The sequence below is a fragment of the Vombatus ursinus genome, unplaced genomic scaffold (genome assembly GCF_900497805.2).
Source record: "Vombatus ursinus unplaced genomic scaffold, bare-nosed wombat genome assembly UNPS02014772.1, whole genome shotgun sequence".
NCBI lineage: Eukaryota > Metazoa > Chordata > Mammalia > Diprotodontia > Vombatidae > Vombatus > Vombatus ursinus.
Window position 1 is genome coordinate 21,720,668 of NW_020954550.1, and position 24,351 is coordinate 21,745,018.

Genomic DNA, 24,351 nt, shown 5'->3' on the forward strand with positions numbered 1-24,351 from the left:
CTGACGCCGCCGTGCCCTGGCCCGCGGCCTCTCTGGGCATCGGAGGCGTTCTCCAGCCCCTCCTGCTCGATCCGCGCCCTTCTCACGCCGGGGGTGGCGGCGGTGGTGTGTCCATGGAAACGGAGGTGGACTCTCCTCCCCCTTAGCCCGCGGTCCCACGAAAGTTCGCTCCGACTTTTCTCGCCCTCTCAGGAACTAGTGGGCCGCCCCTCCAGCTGCATAAACCCGGCCCCCCTCTCGGAGAGGAAAGGAAAGGGGAATCCGGATACGAACCCCAGCGCTCCCGACTCCGAAACGAACAATCCAGCCCCTTTTTTCACGTCAGACTGGTACGCAGTCGGTCAAATGGGGGGGAGCAAGTGGAGGTGAGGGGAGGAGCCTGCGCTGATTGGCCCTCTCTCCTTCGTCCCGCCCCATCCTCCGGTTCTCGGCCCTCCCCTTCGCCTGTGCGTGCCGGCCGCCCGGCACCCCTACCCCCCCCCCCCGGGTGGCCAGAGTCCTAGTTTAAGTGCACAGGCGCCGGCCGGGGCGAGCGCGAGGAGGGAGGGAGGGGCTGGAACCGCCTTTCTCCTCCCCGCCGCTTCCCATCCTTAAAGTGGGAGTACGGGCGCTGGGCCGCCGCAGATCGCTCGGAAGGGCGGGCGGTGCGGAGGTGGCGAGCTTGAGCTCCTGCGGGCGGAGCGCGGCCCGGGCTGGCGGCGGGGCTCCGACTCCCGAGGCGCCATTGCTTTGGTGCGGAGCGCTGGCCCTGTCCCCGGGAGGAGCCGTCCTTCGGGGGTTGCCTTCAGTGCCCGGCCCCGAGCCGCGAAGGCTGCTGTCTGTCCGGCGCCGCTGACCGTGCCGCTTCCCGTCCCTCCTGGCCGCCCGTCCGTGCGGCCGCCCCGGGGCCGAGACCATGTTCGACAAGACCCGCTTGCCGTTCGTGGCCCTGGACATGGTCTGCTTGTTCCTGGGTATGTATGATCCGGCGCCAGCCCGCCTGCTGTGCCTTGCTCTGCCCCATCTGTGCTGCTGCGGCTCAGCAACGCTTGTCCTGTGGCCGGGGGAGCGTGTGTGCGTGTGCGTGTATGTGTATGTGTATGTATATATATGTGTGTGTGTGTGCACGCGCTCTCGTGCATCCGGATGGGCATGTGTGTGTGTATGTATGTATGTATGTATATATGGTGTGTGTATATATTAGGAAGTGTGAAGTAGGAACTCCTGTGTTGGGGAGCGTGCAAATAAATTGCATGCATTTTAGGATGAGGGTGCCTGTGTGCGCGTGTCTATGTACGCCTGCTTTCGTGCTTCGGAATGGGCGTGTGTGTATGTGTATTAGGAGGTGTTAAGTATGAATTCATGTTGGGGAATGTGTAAATGGATTGAATGTCTTTTAGGATGCGGATGCGTGTGTGTGCCCCTCTGTGTGCACGCGTACATTCGTGCCTCGGGATGGGCGTGAATGTATTGGGAGGTGTTAAGTATAAACTCTTGTGTTGGGGAGTGTGTAAATGGATTGCATACATTTTGGGATTCGGGTGCGTGTGTGTGTGAATATGCACTCGCTCTCGTGTATTGGTGTGGACATTTGTGTTGGAGAACGTGTAAATATATTGCATGCGTTTCAGGATGCGGGTGCATGGGTACGTGTACGCGCGCGCGCCCTCGTGCATCGCGGTGAGAGGGTGTGTGTATGGGCAATGGACGTTTGTGTTGGGGAGTGTGTTAAATGTTTTGCATGCATTTTAGGATGCGCTTGTGGGTGCTTGTGTAGGCTCCTTCGTGGATCGGGATGTGTGGATCGGCATGTGTGCATCGGGAGATGTTAAGTATGAACTCTTGTATTGGGGAGTGTGTATATGTGTTGCATGCATTTTAGAATGTGGGTAACATGGGCATACTTGTGTGTCTAAGTAACTCACAGCTTCTCTACGCAGCTTCTGTATGTATGGGACTGTCCCTGCTTCTGTGCTTGTAAATACCTTCTGCCCTGGATCCCTGGCTCTGGCTCTTCCTCTGCAGTCTGTGCTCTCATCTCAACCATCCTTCTACCTCCCTCTCCCACCCAAGGTGGGGATGTGGCTGCAACCACTTTGGCACTAATCAATCACCTTATTTTACCTCTCCCTCCCATTTCCTCTTGTCCACTCTTCCTACTCCTCTTAAACAAGGCAGAATGATCAATCATTCAGAGGGCTCACCCCTCCTTTTTTTGCTGTAGAAAACTGGTCACTGGCTAATCAGATTCAGTCGACAAAAACAGTGGAGAGTTAATGCTCTGGGAACTTCCAAGTAACAAACAGAAGGGCCTGATTCATCTCATTTCTGGAAAGAATTTCCTCTCTTAGACATTGTTTCTGAAAGTATAGAATTTTCTGAACTGAGTTATGTGGTCAGGGTGTAGTTTCCAGGCTCCAAGTGTGAGTGAGGGACAGAGGTGGTGGTTGGTTCCTATGTGCCCCAGACCTGCTGTCTCCTCTTTGCAGATCCGGGCATGGGGTAGCTTTCCATCTCTTTTCTGACAGCTCACAAGGAGCTGTATAAATTCTTTGGCTGGGCGTTGTGCCTTCCTGATGGAAGTGTTATGTTCTCCTGGAGGTTGCCTGCTCTTTCTCTTTGTTGATCTGTCAGAGCTAAAATTAGCTGGATTGGGGATATGGGAAGGTGTTGAGTGGGTGGCATAAAACTTTTTAAGTGTTGTAGTGAGGAATTTTTAATAAACACAAAACATCTGGAATAAAGCAGTTGTGTTGTGAACTCTGTAGCTGGAAAAAGCAAACCTTGTTTGAGGCTTTTGGGTGTGTATGGATGGATGGATGGATGGCATTCTTAAGGGTTATAAAAGTAGTGCTAATGACTTAAGGTTGGAAGGAGAATTAGTTCTCCAGCTGGGACTCAAGTAGATAGGTTGTGCAGCATTCCTGGCTCCTCACTGGGCAAGACACTTAAAATGGAATATTTTGACTCGAAGCAATGTAGGGAGATGAGAAAGACAATTAAGATGTGGTCCACGACTCCATGATGTTTTTAATTAAAATCTAAAGATTTGCTATCTGAGATTTCAGATGCAGGATGTTAAACAGTTCTCAAAAACAAAATTGTGTTGGAGATGGCTTTCTCTTCATCAATTTATGAGCAGGATGATTAAGCATGTTTTTAGAAAAATATCATTTTTCCACTTAGAAGATATGCTGCTTACTGGGTTTTTGCATGCCCTTGTTTCCAAAATTGTTTATATGTACCATTTAAAGTAATTTGGAGTATTTCTGAGGAAAGGGCAGGTAAATGAACACTGTATATTGTTTTACTGTGGCTAAAGATAAAATTATTTTTCATTCCCAGAGAATAAACCAGCTGATAGCAGGAGACTGGAACCCCAGAATCATGTTGGGTATAGGAGAAGCTGTCTTGAGATTAAAAACTGCCCTATGTGTAGTACACAAAGGCGGAATGGAAAATTGTATTTAAAAAACCAAAAAAAAAAAAAAAACCAAAAAAAAAACCCAAAACAAACCTCCCTGTCTTTAAGTGCAGGATGATCTCTGAATTGTTTCTTATGATGATAAAACTTTCCCCCAGCTCCTTTAAGTGACTAACAAAGATCACATGGTATTTGTTCTAATGTGAATCTTTGTTCTTTAAATCTGAAGGATAAGGATCATGACTTTGCATATCCTTCATAATGTTGCTTCGCATATAGTCGGCGCTTAAAAATCTTTTAGATTCAAGTTGAATATAGTACTCTTGTTCTGAATTTTACTGGACGGCTAAGCTTGTTGAAGGAAGATGTGATCATTGTGTATGACATTGTTAGGTGGGGTTTTCCATTCCTAAATCCCAAGTATATTAACTGCTATATAGTGGGATTTTCTATGATGGTCCTGCTGCAGTTAACTTGCTATCCTCTGGGACGTGATAGATACTTGGGAGACAATGATAAATTTTAAGATTGTTGTGTTGAATTCCTTGTTCCATGAAAATATGACTTTTGTCTTTTTCTTTCCTTCCTACTCATTGGTGACTGTGCATAATGCCATATAAACATTGAAGAGCCTCCAATCTCTTAAACTATGTACTAGAAAATCAGCCTGTTGGAAAGTAAACAATTTGCTCATCTTGAATCAAAGGCATGATATATGTCTAATGTTTAAATTGTGCACTATTTAACATTGAATAGCATTTTGTCTGAAGGAGCAACATTGAATAATTCTAAATTCTTTCAACTCTGCCCTGTCACAGGTAAATGGGCTTTTAAAAAATGATCTCAAATGGAATAGGAAAGTAGTAGAGAAGGTATTTTCCTGTTTTTTTTTTAAAGCATCTTGTTCTGACAGAATTTTACCTCATATTGTAGGTGTGAGACAGTGAGGATTGGAAATAAGGATAACTATTGCAGGAACCTGTTGTCTCAGAGCACATACAGGAGTATATCCTTTAAAAAAAATAGGCATTGATGACTAGCAGAGTCAGGAAAACAATAAAAATTTCCTTTACATTTGCTTTTGGTCCTATTTGTTGTAGTTGCCCATTAGCCTGACTTAGCAATGGACCAAGGGAAAGTCTTTTAGGTTTTCATGACCTTGTATTAGTGTTAGAACTCTAGAACATGGGAATATTTGAATATCGGTCATATTTTGAATATATCATAGACTTGGATCTGGAAGGATGCCTTAGATGTCACTTAGTGTAGAACCCTCATTTTATAGTTGAAGAAATTGAGTTACAGAGTTCAAATGACTTGCCCAAGGTAACATGGGTCTTAAATAGCAGATCTCTAATTGGGGTTGTGTGACCCTAAACTCTTTGCATTATACGGTGTCTAAATATCACTGAATTTAAATGCATCCTCACATCTTATAGATGAGGAAACTGAGGGCTTGGGTCGTTGACACTTATACAAGATCACCCAGGTAGTTAAAAAAAAAAAAAAAAGGAAATTTGTAGTTAAGAGGAAAGATGCTAATTATTATTTCAAAACTTTTTGCTAACAGGAAAAATTTTATGAAGTTTCTCAAAGAAAAACAGTGGTTATTTTTCACTCAGGAGCTCTAAGGAATAGATAGATGTGAAAGTTCAGCCTGGAGGCGTTAGGCCTTGTGGATCTGGGACAGCTTCAGGGCACCAGATAGCATCTTTTTGAAGCAAGTTCAGGGGACGTTTGCATTCTACTCTAGTACTTTCAGCATTTCACTAGTCTTCACATTTTCCTGATCTCTAATCCCCCAAACTAAGGTTAGAGCTTCTGAGAACCTTTCTGGACATTGAGTTTGCTTGTCTCCTCATTTCAGAGATCTGTTATACTCAAATGGCTAATCTCCTTTTTTCTGTATCTTCTGCCAGAGATATAGTTACTGGACTTTTAGTTATGGTGTCTGTTCCCTCTTTTCTTTGTACTCCATACTGCAGACCATAAATGTCTCTTGGAGTTTATTTGTAAGGGGGAAAATATACACACACACACACACACACACACACACACACACAGAGGTATATATATATACACACATACAGATAGATATATAGATATATATACAGATATCTATATATAGATATATATATGTATCAGGAAGCAATGCTAATACTTTCATTTCTGGCATGGATTATATATTTATGGCATTTCCAAAAGTCAGATAGTATCTTACTGATAGCTCATCAAAAGTAATACTATCTTTCCCATTAACAGTTTTTTTTTTTTTTTTTTTTTGAGCATGAACAAACATTGTCAAATAGGTTAAGCATGTAAGGAATGCCATGGTGCACCCAACTGATGGTTCTAGTCCCCAAGTTTTGTTTTTGTTTTTGTTTTTATTAATCTGAACCTGTAATTTTTTGATGCAGGGAACTCCTACTGAGGAGACTGTACCAATACATTTTGGCAACTGTTCGGCAACTTAGTATCTTCATTTCCTGAGGCATTGAGCGTATCTGCTCAGCGATTTGTACAGGGTCATGCAGTTAGTTTGTGTCAGTGTGATAGGAAACAGTTATTAAGCGCCAACTGTGTATCAGACCTTGTGCCAAGTTCTGGGCACACGAAGAAAGGCAAAAGGTGATCCCCGCTCTCCAGAAGTTCACAGTCTATTGGGGGAGACAACGTGCAAAGAAACAACTGTGTTACAGGCAAGCTACGTGTAGGCTAAATTGGAGAGAGTGAAAGAATGTAGGCACTAGAATTCTGGGGGATGGTGAAGGTGGGATGTTAACAGAGAATTGAGGAAAAGCCAGGAAGTTCAGGAGGCAGAGATAAAGGTGTCTTTGGAATTGCAGAATACTACACAGTGTGTGTTAAGGTGTAAGAAGACTATAAGGGGAGGGGTGTCAGGGATGTCAGTAAAAAACAAAAACAACAACCAGGGAGTGGATGAGGGTTTGATCTGTGGTTTTGTTTATAAGTTGACTCAAAAACATCTAAACTGGCTATAGCCTTGAAAGGCTCACCAGCTCCCGGGAGAGAAGACAGCATGGTGGCCTAGCTTGAGCCGTTTGTAGTGGTGTTCGCCACTGGCAACTGTGTGTTTTAAGATCATGAAAGAAATTTCATTCTGTAAATATAACAATATGCCAAATGAGATCATGTATAAACACTTTATTAACTGGAAAACACTGTCTGCTGCTGTTATTACCACATTGGATAGCCTAAGTACTGATAGGTTAGATTGACTTGGGTAGTTTTATGTTATTTAAAGGGACTTATTTTAAAGTGAGGGCCTGAATACTTGGTTTCTAGTAATCTTATATTGTTGTATTTCTGGTGCAGGACATTGGAACACTGAGAAAAATGCCTATTTTTAAGCTCTTTCAAGTAGGAAGACACAATTTTGCTTCCAAAGGCTCTGCAGTCTTTCTATTTAATGGCTTCAGTGTGAGTTTTGTAATTACATAAAAGCATGTGGAAATTAGGGAATTTAGGTCTACAGTAAACATTTTTAAGCTGGGGGAATTGAAGCACGGTTTGGTGAAATGCCTTGCTCACAGTGATGCAGTTAGTACGGTAAAGCTGGGATTCAGATCCAGATCTCAGACTCCAAATGCTCCAGAGCTCTTTCCACTACAGCATGCTGTGTGTCTATAGCTTGGAATGAATTTCTTTACTAGATAGAGGACCCAGGTTTGAATCCCAGATTTGCCACTGTAACCTTGGGGAAGTCAGGTCCTCTCTCTGGACCTCATATTCCTTCTGTCAGATGGAAGGGGTAGAGTAGATGACCTCTATGCTTTCTAGATCCTTCTGATCTATCAAAGTATACTCTTTCTAAGCTGTGGACAAGTGTGTCATGGTAGAAAGAACTCTGGATTTAAAGTCAGAGACCACAAGGTATGTGACTGGGCAAGTCATTTAACTTTTTCAGACCCATTTCTAGAGCTTCATACAGTTCCTGGAACATAGTAGGTACTTAATAAATGTGTTGGTTGCTTGCTTTCCTCATCATTCTTTCTCCTCTACAAAAAATTATTTTTGATATTCTTTAAAAAAACTTTTGGGCATAGTTCCTAATTGCTCTCCAGAATGATTGGATTAGTTCACTATTTCACTAACAGCTGATCAGTATATCTATTTCCCACTTCCCTCCAGTGTTTGTTATTCTGCTAGATAGTGGTATAAGGTGTCTTCCAACTCTGAAGTTTGTGACTCTTTGATCTCATTTGGAAAATGTAGTTAGTATAAAAGTATTAACGACACAAGCCATGCAGAACACACACTTTTCCTCACGATTGATTGGGGTTTCTATTTAGGTTTTTTCAGTTTTTTTTGTCCATTTCTGCCTTCTGGCTTCCTCTAAGCTCTAGTTAAAATCATACTTTGTACAGAAAGCCTTTCCTCACTCCTTAATTCTTTGAATTATCCTCTATATACCTTGTTTGTTTTCTCACAATTAGACTAACCTCTTTGAGAACAGTCTGGCTTGCCTTTCTTTGTACCCCCTGTGCTGAACACAATGTCTGGAACATAGTAGATGGCTTCATAAATGTTTGTTGACTGACCACGAACAAGTGTCTTAGGACTGGTGACCAGAACGTTGAAGAATCTGGAATCCCTGTCATTTGAAGAATGGATGAAGGAATTGTAGTAGTTGGTTAGCCTGAAAAAGAAAAATTTAAGGGAGGTACGATAAGTATCTTCAAATAGTTCAAGAGATAGAACAGAACAGAGGGCCCAAGTTACGAGGATGCAGAATTCAGCTCCCTTTCAGAAAGAATTTGTTTCAAAACCAAAATGGGTCACTTTGAGTCATTGAGCTTTGCTGTTAATGGAAATGTTCAGGCAGAGTATTGTCTGCCTTGTCAGGGACATTGAAGAGAGAAGGAAGTGTGATATATTGGGTGGGAAAGGGGCTGAGGTGATTTTTTTAAATTAATTTAATTTTTTTTTGGTTACATTTTAAGTTCCAAACTGTCTCCCTCTCTTCCTCCTCACCATACACTAGAGAAGGCCACCATCTGACACATTTCAAATGTATGTAAAACCATACTGTGTATGCTTCTATTTGTCAGTTTCTTTGTCTGGAGATTGATAGCATCTTCCTTTTCATAGGTCCTTTGTAATTGATTTGAGTATTTCCAATACTCAGAATAACTTGTTTGTTCATAATTATTCTTAGAACAATATTGCTGTTACTGTGTACAATGGTCTTTTGGTTTTTCTCACTTCACTTTGCATTATTTCATGCAAATCTTTTCCTGTTTTTCTAAAATCAACCAGATCATCATTTTTTACAGCACAGTAGTATTCCATCATGATTACATACCATAATTTGTTTAGCCATTCCCTAATTGATGGGCATCCCCTCACTTTCTAGATCTTTGCCACCACAAAGAGAAGTGCTATAAATATTTTAGAACATATAGATTCTTTTCCTTTTTCCCTGATCACCTTGCGAAGCAGACCTAAAAGTGGTATTGCTGGGTCAAAGGATATACAGTTTTATAACTCTGAGTTATTCCACATTGCTCTCCAAAATGGTTGGATCAGTTCAGTTTCACCAACAGTGTATTAATGTTCCAGTTTTTGCACATCCTCTCCAACATTTGTCATTTTCCCTTTCTATCGTTTTAGCCAATCTGATAGGTGTGAGATGATATCTCAAAGTTGTTACAATATGCATTTCTCTAATCAGTGATGGTTTAGAGCATTTTTTCATATGACTATATATAGTTTTGATTGCTCCATTGAGAAATTCTCTTTCAATTTGGGGAATGACTCATAGTCTTAGAAATTTTACAGAGTGCTCAGTGTATTTTGAGATATGAGATCTTTATATGAGAAACTATTTAAAAATACCCTTCCACCACCCCCCCCCCCCCCCCCCCCCCCGTTTTCTGCTTTCCTTCTAATTCTGGCTACATTGGTTTTATTTGTACAAAACCTTTTCAATTTAACGTAATCAAAATTACCCATTTTATATCTCACAATGCTCTCTCTCTCTTTAGTCATAAATTCTTCTCCTGTCCATAAGTCTAATAGTTAATGTGTTCCATAAAGGTGGTGTGTTTTCATAAGATCATGGTTTTAGAGCTGGACATTAGCTTAAAGGTTAGAACTAGGTCCTTTGACTTAATGATTTCCTTGGACCAACTGAATGAGTAGGAATGACAGGTATTTATGATTTACAAATGAGAAACCTGAGACTCAGAGAGGTTAAATGGACTTGAAGATTGTATAGCTGATTAGTGCCAGAGCTGGGAATAAGTGGAATAGTCTTTGGATTCCTAGTCTAGTATTTTTCCATTATATCATTCTTCCTTCTCACAATAATAGCTGACACTTCAGGGTTGATAGAGCACCCTGCAGATATTATCTCATATGAGTCTCACAATATCTGTGACTCAGAGTTAGGTGAAGTTACTTGCCCAGAGTTACACAGCTAGTAAATGATTTGAGGTTTGATTTGAACTCAGAGCTCTCCCATCTCCGCTTATTCTTTCCACTACCAAGGCACCCATAACTGAATCTTTCCTCCACTGACAGCTAGCAAATTCATGGCAGAACTGTTTGTCAACTCAGTTCTATACTTGATTTACTGTGTAAGTAGCTAAGTATAGAGTTTGGATCCTAGTGCTATATAACTCAATTTACCTCAGTCTGGGCTGTGTTTTTTTTTTGTTTTTTTTGTTTTTTTTTTTAAATCTGTTCCTATAAACAGAGTTATTAGCTTCTCAGCAGTCAAGGTGAATCTCCCTCCTTCCGGCCTTATGAATTAATGCTATATTAGAAGAGCTCACAGTGGTGATTTATTATTATTTTTTTTTTCAACTTAATCAGCGTGGACAATCAAATGAGCTGCATTGATCTGGTTTTTGGGCTACTGAGCTTTAGCTGTGGATTTTTTTTCTTCCTCTGTAAGTAACTTTTTTTATGTGTAAATGAGAGGGCCGGGAGCTTCCTTGAGAGGACCTGTTGTGAGGCAGGTGAACTTTTCCTTTCCTTAAATATGTGCATTTTCACCAACAATCTCTGGAGCCAAAATCTGAGGCTTGAAGAGAGAGTCTCTTTTAAAATTTGGCTCTAACTTTGTTTCATACAGTTGAGCTTTTACTAGGTTTTCCTTGCCAGAATAGACCATGGAAACTTTTCGGAGACCTGTATTTTTTACCCTCTGTGAATTTTAAGAAATATAAACACTCCTTTTCTGGAATTATGTGTCCTGTTACGAATAATAGCTCACATTTATGCACTTAAGAGTTATTATTAAATCTCTTCCCTTAGTCACCTTTGGCAGTAAGGTTCTCACATTTATTATCTTTTAGATAGTTTAGGATATAGTCATCTAACACTTAGATGGGAGGTAGGAGTTGTTTTACATTTATCCTTTTATTAAAGAGAGAAAAGGTGACAGCTGAAGTCAACTCCCAGATTTTACTTTACCAGAATGATGAACCAGTGGTCACAGTGTCCACATGTGGCTCCAACTCTTACTGAAGTGAACTTGCAACATTGTTGTTGTTGGCTTTCTACCTTAATTTAGGAGACAGGATTGGACAACTCGAGAGGGAAATTTACAATCAGGTTCAGTACTGCAGCAGCGTATGCCATAATTAGGAACTTGCATAAAGTCTCACTATAGTATTCTATTTGTGTGTGTCTCTCACCCTCTCAAAAGAGCTGCTAATCTGAAGTGTTCTGGGAGTGCTGATTACAAGGACTCTTTATGTTCCTTTTTTGTTTTTGTTGTTGTTAGGGGAAGGGTGGGAGAGGGAGAGGCAGGGGAAAGGAGAATAAAATGTGGAAAGGGAGCATCTTGACTTGCTCTCTTCACATCTAAAATTATTTTATAAGGCTGAATTATTTAAACCATTTTAAGGATACTCTGGTATGGCAAATAATCTGAATTTTGAACTAGGAATAAAAAACAGTGACAGATGTTCAAGTTTTAAAACATACATATGTTTAACAAACTTGAGGCTAGTGTTGTAACAGTCTTAACTATAAACTCAAGCATTATCTTCAAATGATGGTAATCTGATTCATATCAACTCCACTTCACAGAGTGTATACTTAAAATAATTGTTGTACATATATATCACCTTGCATCTGTGGTGGTATCCATTTCAAGACATATAAAAGTAGTTACCTTATTCAGTACTGACAGGAATGAATTTTAATCAAGAAAATTCCCTAGACAGTTCTTTGTTTTCCTTAAAGTTTGTTACTGGGTTAGTGTTAGAAGGAGGGAATATTAAAGAGAATAATTTTTGGTTAACACTGTGCTGCATAGGTATGCACTGATAATAGATAACATAAATTGGCCTGATAATAGTTGCTAACATTTACATAATGCTTTAAGGTTTCCAAAATATGTAATGTACTTTTTTCATTTGGTAATCACTGCAGAACTGTGAGGTAAGTGCTATTATCTTCATTTTACAGATGAGGAAAAGGGGTTAAGACCATGATCACAGAGGTAAGGGTCAGAGACTTGAATTCAAATGTCTTTCCTGGCTCCAAATTCAGAGCTCTTTCTCCTTCAGACTACTTCTCTATTCCTTTGCTTATCTCCAAGGTGCTTAGTTTCTTGATAGCAAGATTATTTAGACCAGAAAATAAAAGTAGACAATCTTTTTTCTGTCTACCATACTATTGTAGCTTTTTATAAAGAATGGGAAAGAGGAAGTATAGGCTTAGTTTGCCTGATTTCAGGGCTTTTAAAATTGTATTAAAACACAAGATTTAGCAGCTTCTACATTAAGGGTCTGGAGGGCATGGAATATAATATTCCAGAGGGCATAGGAGATAGGATTACAACCAAGAATCACCTACCCAGCAAAACTGAGTATAATCCTTCAGGGGGAAAAATGGTCATTCAGTGAAATAGAGGATTTTCAAGCATTCTTGATGAAAAGACCAGAGCTGAATAGAAAATCTGATTTTCAAATACAAGACTCAAGTGGAACATGAAGAGGTAAACAGGAGAGAAGTCATAAGAGACTTAAGGTTGAACTGTTTACATTCCTGCATGGAAAGATGATATTTGTAACTCATGAGACCTTGGTCAGTATTAGGGTAGTTGGAAGGAAAAAATTATATGTATGTATATATATAGAGAGAGATAGATAGATTGATAGAGGGCACAGGGTGAGTTGAAGATGAAGGGGTCATATCTGGAGAATAAAATTAAGGAGTGAGAGGATTATACGAGGAGAAGGAGAAAGGGAGAGGTAGAACAGGGTAAATTATCTCACAGAAAACAGAGAAGAGAAGGCTCTTACAGTGGAGGGGAAACAGGGGAAGGTGAGAGGGAATGAGTGACTCCTATTCTCATAGGATTTGACTTAAGGAGCGAATAACACACACTCAATTGGGTATGGAAATCTGTCTTACCCTACAGGGAAATAGGAGGGGAAGGGGAAAAGAGAGTAGGGGGATGATAGAGAGGAGGGCAGATTGGGAAAGGGGGTAATCAGAAGCAAATACTTCTGAGGAGGGACAGGGTCAAAAGAAAGAATAGAATAAATGGGGGGGCAGGATAGGATTAAAGGAAATTTTTCACAGCATGTCTACTATGGAAGTGTTTTGCATAACTGCATATGTATAACCTATATTGAGTTGCTTGCCTTTTCAGTGAGGGTGGGTGGGGAGGGAGGAAGGCAGAAAATTTGGAAGTTTTAAAAACACATGTTTAAAAAAAAAGTTTTCACATGCAACTGGGAAATAAGAAATACAGGAAATGGGGTACAGAAATCTGTCCTGCCCTATAGGAAAATTGAAGGGGAAGGGGATAAGAGAAGGGGGGGAGAGATAGAAGGGAAGGCAGACTAGGAGAAGGGGTATTCAGAATGCATGCCATCTTGGGGTGGGGGGGAGGGGTGAGATGGGGTGAAAATTTGGAACTCACAATCTTGTTAAAGTAAATGTTGAAAACTAAAAATAAATTTATTAATAAAAAACTGTATTACAATAAAACATTTAAGTTCAGATATAAAATATATAATTTATGTGTGTATATGAATGTATATCATGTAATAACAGCTTGTATTGTACCCTTTGACAAGTTGACCTGTTAAAATTAGGACTTTAGTAGATCTACTTATAATGGATTCAGGGTCTTATGAAAAAAAATCTTCCAACTGAATTGTTAAAAGTACTTAACAGTCTTTTAGTCTATGGGTTGCACTGCTCTGTACTGCTACTTAGAAAACATAGGAAAAAGCCATAAAGGAAGGGCCCTGTTACTTTGGGAAAATCTTTTTCTTGAGGCAGTATGGCACAGTGTAAAGTAAACTTTGCAGTTAGAAGACATGGGCTCCAAATCCTGACAGTGTCATTTAACTCACCTTGTGAACCAATAAAAGTCATTTAACTTGTTTGGGCCTCAGTTTTCTCATCTGTAAAGGGGAGTAGGTTGAATTGACCTCTAAGGTCACTTGCTGCTCTCAGTTTATGATATGGACAAGGCTGGGTGGGTTTGTGACCCACGTCCATGATAAAATCATCAATCCATCGAAGAATTAGTGGTGCAGATAGAAAAGTGGCATAAATAGAATCCATTAGAAAGCATTGATGAGATAGGCAATATTTGGAACTTGTTTAAGTAAAATATCTTGGGAAGAATTTGCAATTTTTTGATGGACACTACTGATTTATCCTTATGTACAAATAATACTAAGTTTTGAAATATCTATATTACTTTGTTGTGAGGCAGCTTGATCCAGTGGAAAGAGCCTGGCACTAGAGTCACAGCTGGGACTAAGAATTTCACCTTGAGGCTTACTCTGCCTTACCTGTGAGACTTTGAGCAGCCCACTTCATGCCTTTGGCCTCAATTCTCTTTTCTGAAAAATGAGGGGGTTCAACTGGATGGCCCCTGAAGTCTCTTTCCAGAGCTCTATGACTGTAATCAAGGTATTCAGATAGGGTAGTTAGAGAAATAAATAAATATATATATATATATATATAATATATATAATATAATATAATAAAAATAATATAATATAATATAAATATGTTATTTATTTATTTACTTATTGGTGTGGGGAATCTCTGAGGAAACTACCAGTATAGATCAGCATCAGCATCTGAATTGCCTGAGGGGCACTAAGAGTTTTGCTGTGAGCCTTATGGGTCAGAGGTGGGGCTCAATTCAGGGCTTCCTGACACTAGCTCCCTGTACCCAAGAGTATTTTTTTAAGTACTTATGTATCCCTTTTAAAATTTGTATGTGCCAGTGTAACTATGGAAATTTTATCTTAAAATATTTTTTGTTCATTTTAGTTCTTGTCTCCATGTTCATTGAGACCAAATTGAGACTGGTACACAAATGGGAAAAAGAGTTTAATAGAAAGAAGGAAGCAAAATAATTGAGGCAGCTAGGTGGTGTAGTGGATAGAATGCTGGCCCTGGAGTCAGGAGGACCCGAGTTCAAATGTAGTGTCGGACACGGCTGTGTCACTTAACATTGTTTGCCTCAGTTTCCTCATCTGTAGAATGAGCTGGAGACGGCAATCCACTCCAGTATCTTTGCCAAGAAAACCCCAAATGGGGTCATGAAGAGTCAGACATGAATGATTGACTAAACAATAACAAAGCAAAGTAGGACAGGAGTAGTGTACTTTTCTATAAAATCAGGTCTTCTGATGCAAACACTAACTTCTCCAGTTGTCTTGACTTCAGCAATTGGGGCATTACTTTTTTGAAGTTTGGAAAAGGAGTGGAGTTGGAAATCCTTACCTGTGGGTAACTGTTGCTGTGGAAGTTTGTACCTGGTTGAAGGAAGACACTATGTTAACTTTGCCTAACTCAGGAGTTCTCTGAGTTCTTATGTGATGAGGTGTGATAGTCTTCTCCATTCTGACTTAATGCTTTTTGGTTTTGCTGGGGTTTGTTAAGGATTTGTTTCTTGACATGACAGAACTGTTATGGAATCTTCCCTTTGAGCTGCACAGGATGAGTTTGAAGAGCTTTGTGCTTGTTCATAGTTTAAGGTGATTTCATGTCATGCTTGTAGGGTTCAGGGTCATTCTTGGTAAGCTGTTTTTAGAAGATGATACCGGCAGATGTATTGTCGCTGCTCGGAAACAGTGTATAATTCCTGAGCCTTTTGGAGGGTGTGATATCCAGTAAAAATGAATGGCCAATTTTAAAATGGTTACATCTGCTTCCTTTTTTTTTTTTTTTTTTTGACATTTAATTAGTTAGGCCAAGATCATCACATCAGATATTTGACTGCCAAAGGGTGATGAATGCTATGGCAGTTTCTTGTTTCTGAGGTTAAATATGTGGCAACTTTTTTTTTCCTAACCATTTGTCAGCATTCACCTTGAACTGTTTGTAACAGTTTGATTTTGCAGATGCCAAGGTCTTCACGTTGTCAAGTAGAATGACATCTTGCAAAAACAAACAAACAGAGTGCATCTTGCTTCCTAGGTGGAAAAGTATTATCATTGATACCAGCTGAGAAACCATGGCATTTTAGATAGTAACTGGTCAGGCTGTGGTGGATGTGCCAACTACCATTTCACATTTTTAAGAATAATTCCTAGTACTATTCACTTTGTCTTCCCAAAGTCCCCAAAATAACTCCCTACTGAGATCTGTTTGACTGCTGCTTGGGGTGCAGGGTGGTGGTTAGTGGTTATGAGAGTTGGTGTTATAGGTCCTGGTAGTTTTTTCTCTTATGTACAACATGTAATACCCTTATTTATTCAATTAATCCTTAAAACTCAGTAAAGAAAACTTTTATTTAAGCTCAGAGGCTCTTGTATCATAGGTGGCAACAGATGGAATAGATTTGCCAAAATAGGAGAGCATTAGAGAGCTTGAAAGAGAACTTTCTTTCTTTCTTACCTTCTTTCCTTCCTTTCCTTTCCTTCCTTTCTTTTCCTTTCCTTCCTTCCTGCCTTCCTTAAAAAGAATGCCATTTCCTTTTGTAAAGAGAGCATTTGATCAAGAAATCTGACTTTGAGGTCTGATTTTTCAGAATAAAGCAATACAAGTTTTCAGAAATGAGGTGAAAAGAGATTTGGTGATCTGTGGTAATTTGTGCACAGGAGCTGCTCAGTAAGAGATTATGTGGTGTAGGGATCTTGAATATTAGTTTTAATTATAGTGAACCTGAAAGACATGAGTCCTGCAAGTAAGAAATTGATATGAAATTTGGATCAGGGAGGCTCCATCTATTTTAGACAGCGTGTGTGGGCATGTTTAAATTCCAATAGCACTTTTCAAGAAAACCCATAACCGCTAATCTCCCTACCCCCCAGCCCCCCCTTTTTTTGACAGATGAGGAAATTAAGGCTTGGAAACCGTGTGGCTTGATTTGATCAGGTTTGTTTGAGGAAACTTAATTTATTCAGGTAACTCTGTAATGTGGGCAGAAGGAAACCTTTTCCAGATGGTTTGGGTAAAACCCTTTTGTGAGCATGCCACTAAACCATCTGTGGAACTGCAGGCAAATATAATCTCCCCCCTTTCTCATTCTACTTCCTAGCGAACCTCCCTTTGTGACATTATTGACCTAGTGTAGCCCTGGCCACTGTTAGAAGAGGGTTGGAACTGGAACTATAGCATTTGAACCTCACTTTGGGGAATGTTTTCATTAATTCTATCCTGTCTTTGTCAGGAACAAGACACCACAAGATCTTCTTTTTTGGGCTGCTTTGTGGGCACTGTTCCCACAGGTGGTGGTAGGGTACAGTAAATTGGAGACATTTATGGCTGGATGGAGAGATATTAAAGAACTAGATATAAAGACTAAACAAAGAGAGATGATGGGAGGCGGAGAAAATTTAAAACTCAAAATCTTTTGGAAGTGAATGTTAAACTAAAAATAAGTTAATTAATTAAAAACAAAAACAAAGAGGGAAGGAATTTGTGTCTGGGTGGGAGAGAATCGGAATGGGGTGGTTTGAGGATAACTTTAGGGCTTAGCTGCAGCTATCCTTTTTTATATCTACTTGCTTAGTCACTTTTCTGAAGACATATGCTTATAAATGTGAACTGAGTCAGAAAGTTCAAGAAATAGCTGGAGTACCTGAAACAGATAATTTGACTTCACTTTCTAAAAGGGCATCGGAGGGTGGGGAAGAAGGGAAGATAGTTATTAAAATTTCCTTACTGATTTGAATACCTGTGCATGTTTTTCTTTCTGACCCAGTGACCCAATTGAGATGTTTCCTAAAATATGGTGCTATCAAAACTTGTTAGGCAGGTTATGGATAATAATGAACTTTAGTGTTGGGTATAATGCCTAACTCTATGTTTCATAATGTGAGATTGAGGATGCTTCTATTGTAGGCAGCCTAAACTGTTACAAGTTAAGTTTCCTCAGTGAGTGATAGACATTTTCTTTGTATATAAGATGGCTCCCCAATGCCTACCAAAGTACAAGATCAAAAGAATTCATATGATCAAAAATCATAGGAATAATGCTCAATCACTAGTAATAAGAAAAAAGCAATGTTTCATTTCACACTAATAAAATTGGCAAAGGTGATTAAAAATGGAAATAGCCAATTTTTAAACATGATTGTTGTGAGGATCAAATGAGCTAATAATCAGCACTTAGCACAGTTCGTGGCATGTGCTATATAAATGTTAGCTGCTATTATTATTATTGTTGTTTGAGAGGTTTTGCGAAGATAGTCCCGCCAGTATACTGGTGGAGAGAGCTATTAATTGGTCTAAGGGTGCTGGGAGGAGTTTAATACCTTTTGTTCCTGTGATGTCATATGAAGCGTGTACTGGTTTCACATGTACCAAAACACTCCTAGCACAATAATACTAAATTCTAAAATATCTAAATGACTTGGTTGTGAGGCAGCTGGGTCCAGTGGAAAGAGCACTGGCACTAAAGTCAAGGACAAAACTGGCCACATAACCAAACCATCTTTGGGCAATGGCGGAACAGTTTCTGGTATATGAATATAAGAGTATTATTATGCTGCAAGAAATGACAAATATGAATAATTCAGAGAAAAACAAGAAGACTCGTGTGAACTTATACAGAGTGAAGAAAGCAGAACCAAAACATACACGATTACAGTAATATAGATGAAAACAAAATTTCAAGGTTTTTGGTTTCAAATTGAATACAAGGACCAGTCTTGACTCTGGAGGGATGATGATAAAATACGCTTTCTCTTCTTGGTTGGGAGATGGTATCGTGCAGTTACTATGTGGGTTAGTTTTGTTTAAGTTAAATTTAGTTTAAGTTTAGTTAAGTTAGTTTTGCTTAATTCCTTTTCTTTTGTTCTAAGAATGGGTTTTATGGAAGGTGTGGGAGTGGGAGGGATCTATTGGGAAATGAAAGTTAGATAAAAACAAAAGGCATCAATAAGACTTTTTTTTTTTTAATGGAAGGAAGACCTTTATTTTTGCTGCTTCTCTCTTGTCCCCAGTGAATATCACAGCTTATTTTGAGCCTTTCTTTGGCTGTGGATAAACACATATACAGATTTTCATTTGTTCTCTCAATTTCTGGCATACTGTAGATGGCCAGGGTCTGAGCCATGAGCTTCAGTGAAACATGTAACAAAAGTCTCTCCCCTTTTTATATAGACACTTGAAAAACAGTGATACATAGATGTATCATATGTGATGTGAGAGTTTACAAGGAGGTACATTTGCTTAGTTAGTCATTTTACTGAGTCATTTAATGACCTGTTGGTTCTGTTTTGCAGCTTTCAGAGATTGGAATCTTAAATTAAGATTGAGTGAGAGTTGTGTTTATGGGTTTGTGAGAGCTCTCTGGGTCATAAGTCAGAACCCTTGACCTCAACTTTTTCCAAAACTTTAGACCTTTGCTCCTCTCTTTCATGTATACTGTGCTTCTGTCAAATTGGACGACTTGCTGTTCCACATTCCCTGTGCCTGTGCCTTTTGCTCTTACTATTTTTAGCTGTCTTGAGTCTTCCTCAATCTCTAGCAATCCTGTCTTATCTGTCTTCAGAGGCCCAATTCAAATGCCATCTCTGTCATAAAGGCCTTCAGTGTTTCCAAGGGCCATTGACCCTCTCATTTCCTTTGATTCTATAATAACCTTGTGTGAAGTAGGTAGTGCTGCTAGTATCACCATTTTACAGATGAGGACACTGAGGACCAGAGAGATTATGACTTCCCCAGTGTCACACAGGTGGTATGATATGAGCTAATTCATGCTACTAGGTCACTTGGCTCCAAATTGAGTGCAATTTCTAGGACAGCATGCGCTACCTCTCACTTACCTTCTTCCTTGCATTACATAAGTTTTTATGCATATTTTCTCTCCCCTGCTGGGTTGTAAATTCCTGGAGGGTGAGGACCCTTCATCTTTGTATATTGTAGGTCACTAAGCGTTCAGTATAAACATTTGTTAAATGAGTGAATACATTTTGTGGGTCTTCTAGAAATCACTACAAACTGAGGCCTTCAGAATGGCTTATGAGAGGACTCATAAATGTGTTTTTTGTAAACGAGTTTGTAATTATCCTGATTGTTATTTTTTTCCAGATCTGATTTCACTGGCTTAAGGAACTCATTCCTTTTGATGTTGAGGAAGCCTGCTCGACCTATGCAGATTGCCCCTACAGTGGTGGTAGGGAGTGCCAAGGGTCACATAGCCAGTAGGTGCCCAAATCTAAGAATGAAAGCTGAACTTCCCTGACTAGGAGACAGGATCTGTGTCAGCTACACCACTGCTGCCTGTATTCCTGATGATACCGGCTTAAATGATGGAAATGTAATTAAAATGCCTTTGTGGAGGGTATATACTTTAAAAACACTCCCCCTCCCCCTACTCTTTCATATGGGCCAGTTTGGTGAGTTACTGCTAAAGTAAGAATTGTATTTTCTTTTGAAACAGACCTCATTATAATTTGAGTTCTTGTGTCTGGGCCAGTTTAGTTGTCATAACTTCAGACTAGACATAACTTAAGTCTATATAAGTATTTTTAAAATACTTTTTTACTCCAGAGATTTAAGCTATTAAAAGCGCTTGATTGCAGGCCTAGATTTTAATTGGCAGTATCTTTTTTTATTTTATTGTAATTTCAACTCCTTTTTTGGGGGTAGGGATGGAGGAGAATTTAGTTCTCAAGTCTTTTTCATGCATATTCTGAGTGGTGAGAACCTGTCATGTCATTTTCTACACCAGATGGCAAAATCAGCCAATCCACATTCCCTTTTTCTCATTTGGCTTCCTCCTGCAGGGGAAAACAGAAATTTAAAAATTATAAACAAGCCATTAAGAAGAGGTGTGGGTTTTTTATTCTTCCTGGGACAACCATTTATTCTTAATTTTTTATTTATTTTTATTTTATTTATTTATTTATTTATTTTTAGTAAGTTGGAGTTAAGTGACTTGCCCAGGGTCACAAGCTAGTAAGTGTCAAGTGTTTGGTCTGAGGCTGGATTTGAACTCAGGTCCTCCTGACTTCAAGGTCGGTGCTCTATCCACGGCACCACCTAGCTGCCCCCATTTATTCTTATAAATTAAATATTTTGGAGTGAGACTAATTTTATCATAGTATTGTTGATTTTTATTTGGCATTCTGTACTTCCAAGGAGTCTTTTAGCCCCATTTCAAAGTTGGATAACTATAAAGAGGTGCCACTTTCTTGTACTCTTAAGGCAATAGCTGTAAAGTATTGTGGATTCAAGTGCTTATTTCCTCTTAAGCCATGGATAAAATGATCCATGAACAGTTTTGGAAAGTATTCCCTCTCAGGTCTAATTTTCAAAGGTAGAGCAAAATGATGTAGGAGGTTAAAACAGCAAACAAGGGAGTTTGTGGAAAGTTTCTCCTTAAACCAGTGGCAGTCAGTACCAGAACAGTGATCATTTAACTACTTGTCTAATGTTAGCTTTTTGTGTATCCAGAGGTAATGTTTTTGACTCAATAGGTTATGCAAGAATGCTGATGGCTTTGTACAAAGCCCTCCCCTTTTTCCTCTGTTTCACTTCTGACCAAGTGAATTTTTGTTAGATCCACCTGTGTGATTTGTTTCTTGTTTCAGTTAATCAAGAAGCACTTATCAAACATTTATTTTGTGCCAGGCACTGTGCTTTATAAGCCTTGGGATTAAAAAAAAACCCAAACTTAACAAAATTGAGATCCTTCCCCTTAAGGTGCTGATGTTCTAATAGGAGGAGAGACAACTTTCAAACCACTGTGTATATACAAGATAAATTTATTGCAAATGGAAAAAAGGCATTGAAGGGGAGACATGGCCCAGGGAGGGGGAGGAAGATGGTAAAGGCCTACTCCTAGTGTTACAAATGTAGAAACAACAGGGGTTGGTAATGGATCGAGATGTGTGGGGTGAGTTTTAATGAGTGGTTTAAAATGATACTGAGTTTGAGTGACTGGAAGGATTTAGTGGTACCCTTGAAACTGAAAGGGAATTTGGGAAGAGAAGCTTTTGGAAAAAACATAATGATTTCTGTTTTGGACATTGAGCTTGAGATATCTTTGGGACATTCTCTTCATGATGTCTAAAGAGGCAGTTGGTTAATCAAAGCTGCAGCTTAGGAGAGAGTTTGGGGCTAGATTTATAGATCTGGGAATCATTTGGATAACTGAACCCATAGGAACTGGTGAGATCACCAAGGAAGATGGTATTTCAAGACAGATCTGTAGAGAGAAACTATGAGCCAGACATTGAATTCATTGAGCAAAACAGGAGAAGGTATTGGGGTTTGCTTTTGATAATGGTCACCAGGATCATAATTGGATTTGCTGGACTTGAATAGGGAGGACCTCAAAGGAAGGGAGAGGTTGCCAGGTGATGATGATAGTGGGGAAAGTCCAGAAGTGGCAGTGGGGAGCAAAAGGAGTATTCCAATTACCCCACCCTGACCAGTGAGTACATTGTGGACATGGAATTGGGTCCTGAGGCAGGAGATAGATAGACTTATTTATGAGGAACAGTTAGCAGGTCATTGTGACTAGAATGGAAAATGCATGGAGAATAATTTGAAAACTGGAAAGGTAGGTGGAACCTTATTGTGGAGTAGTTCAGATCCCTTACAGAGAATATTTTATATTTTAGCCTATAGGTAGCTGGAAGATTTTTTGGCAGAGGTCAGGCATGACCTGTGCTTTGAAAGTGTGGAGGATTAGCAGTTTGGAGGATGCTTTGGACCAAAGGAGAGACAGGAAGGCAGGGGGAATAATTGGGAGGTTATTGAAATAGTAATAGGTGAAGAGAGAGGTAAAAAGGACTTGAAGTAAGGTAGAGGCTCCCAAGAGGGAAGGGCAGGGACCCCCACTTTGTTGGGGATGTAGAGTTGACAAGAAGGTTGGGAGGGGTGGTGGAGGATGTGGGGGAAAGTAAAGATTCATGGACAAGTCGGATTGTGGACTGGTGCCTCCAGACAGAAATAGGGACATTTAAAGAAAAATGAGAGGGGAGAAATATAATCCCTTCCAATTTGGATATTTTGAGTTTGAGGTGCCTGTGGGCATGTGCAGATGGAGATGTCCAGCAGACAGTTGTTGATGAGAAATTGGAATTTAAGAGAGATGAAGGCCCAATATATACATTTAGAAGTCTCCTGTGTAGAAGTCATCATTTGACTCTATAGGAGCTGATGAGCTAACCAAGGGAAATAATTTAGGAAAAGAAGAGAGGCTGGTCTGGGATGGGACCTTTGGGTTGGCTTTGGGGAGGGGGCGAGCAGCAGCAACACCTAGGGGGAGAGGGGGGATGGTCTGGGGACAGTGATTGGGTTATTGGGTTTGGAATTATAGGGCCAGGTTGGATTTAAATCCTATCTCTGAATAATTGTGTTCTTGGTCAAGTCATTTAACCTCCTTAGATCTGTTTTCTCATTTAAAATGAAGGACTTGGATTAAATGATCCCTAAGGTCCATTTCTAAATCTCATGAGCCGGTGCTTTGCCTTGGTGGGTTTATATTCTGAGTCTGTGATGGGATCCTCCTGTCTTTAATACATCTGGTGTTATTTGTCCCTTGGTACACCATTGAAGGCCGGGGGTGGGGGTGGGGATGTTGGGACAAATTTCAAAGTCAAACACTGTATCCCTGGGTTTTGAACTTTTCTCTGTTGCCACTTCTTCTGCAATAGTCTTTTCCTTCACTTTAGTCCCACCCTGACTTTATTGTCACGTTAAGGAATTTGGGGTTCAGATTTCGTAGCATTGAAGCATGAATGGCAGCTCTGTGTAATAATACATTTTCGTATTTAACCAATCCTGTCACCTTGGGTCGAACACTTCATATATGTGGGCCTCATATAGGGAAGTTTCCTCATATAGACAATGAAGGGATTGGATGAGATAATGTATCTGTGTTTATTCCATTTCCAGAATCCTACAGTTCTGACGGTCCCCTGCAGGTACTCTGTCATCACTTTAAGTCAGCTCTCTCTGACAGACCCTTCACTAAAATGTTGAATTTGGGGTTGGGGGACAAACAACTCATGGGGCCTGAAAGAATGTAAATAATACTGTACGAGGGGGAGACATTTGTTTAACTCTTACAAGTTACTCTTCACTGGCCCCCTAGAAACTTATTTTGAATTCTCACAGCTCTTTTATAACTCCCCCTTTTTTTTTCCTTTTAAAAAACAAAAGACACAAAATAGCAAGTTCCTCTCGAGAGTTCACATTCTTTTGTTTCTGGCATAGTACTTCTTAAGGAATAATTTTTCTTGCCCTTTATAAGCCTGGTAGAAAGATGTCAAGACTGGATGAGGGAGGATAACTTTCCTTGTTCGCTCAGGCCATCTCTTTAATCTTGTCATTCCCATACATTTTGGCGATGCCATTTCTCATGCTTTAACCCTGCTGCCCTGAAGCCAACTTAACAACTCTCAGAATGTGTTCTGTTTATTCTTAATTCCAGTATTTAGACCATTACCATGTAAACAGTTAAATGTCTGATGATGGATTACCATCAAAACTTCACTGCTGTGCTGCTGCTGTAGTAAGCTAAA

At 39.9% G+C, this 24,351-nt stretch overlaps 1 protein-coding gene across 3 annotated transcripts in view; it reads left to right on the plus strand.

The window, feature by feature from the left end:
* Positions 1 to 830: 830 nt before the first annotated feature.
* Positions 831 to 24,351, plus strand: part of PLPP1 (phospholipid phosphatase 1) — a 112,439-nt gene continuing 88,918 nt past the window's right edge. Inside the window, exon 1 of one of the 3 annotated variants that reach the window (XM_027863424.1) lies at positions 831 to 953. In XM_027863424.1, the coding sequence (XP_027719225.1) occupies positions 896 to 953 (58 nt within the window). In that variant the 5' untranslated portion in view covers positions 831 to 895. The remainder of the gene's footprint in view (positions 954 to 24,351) is intronic. The other 2 variants (XM_027863425.1, XM_027863426.1) reach the window with 2 other exon arrangements.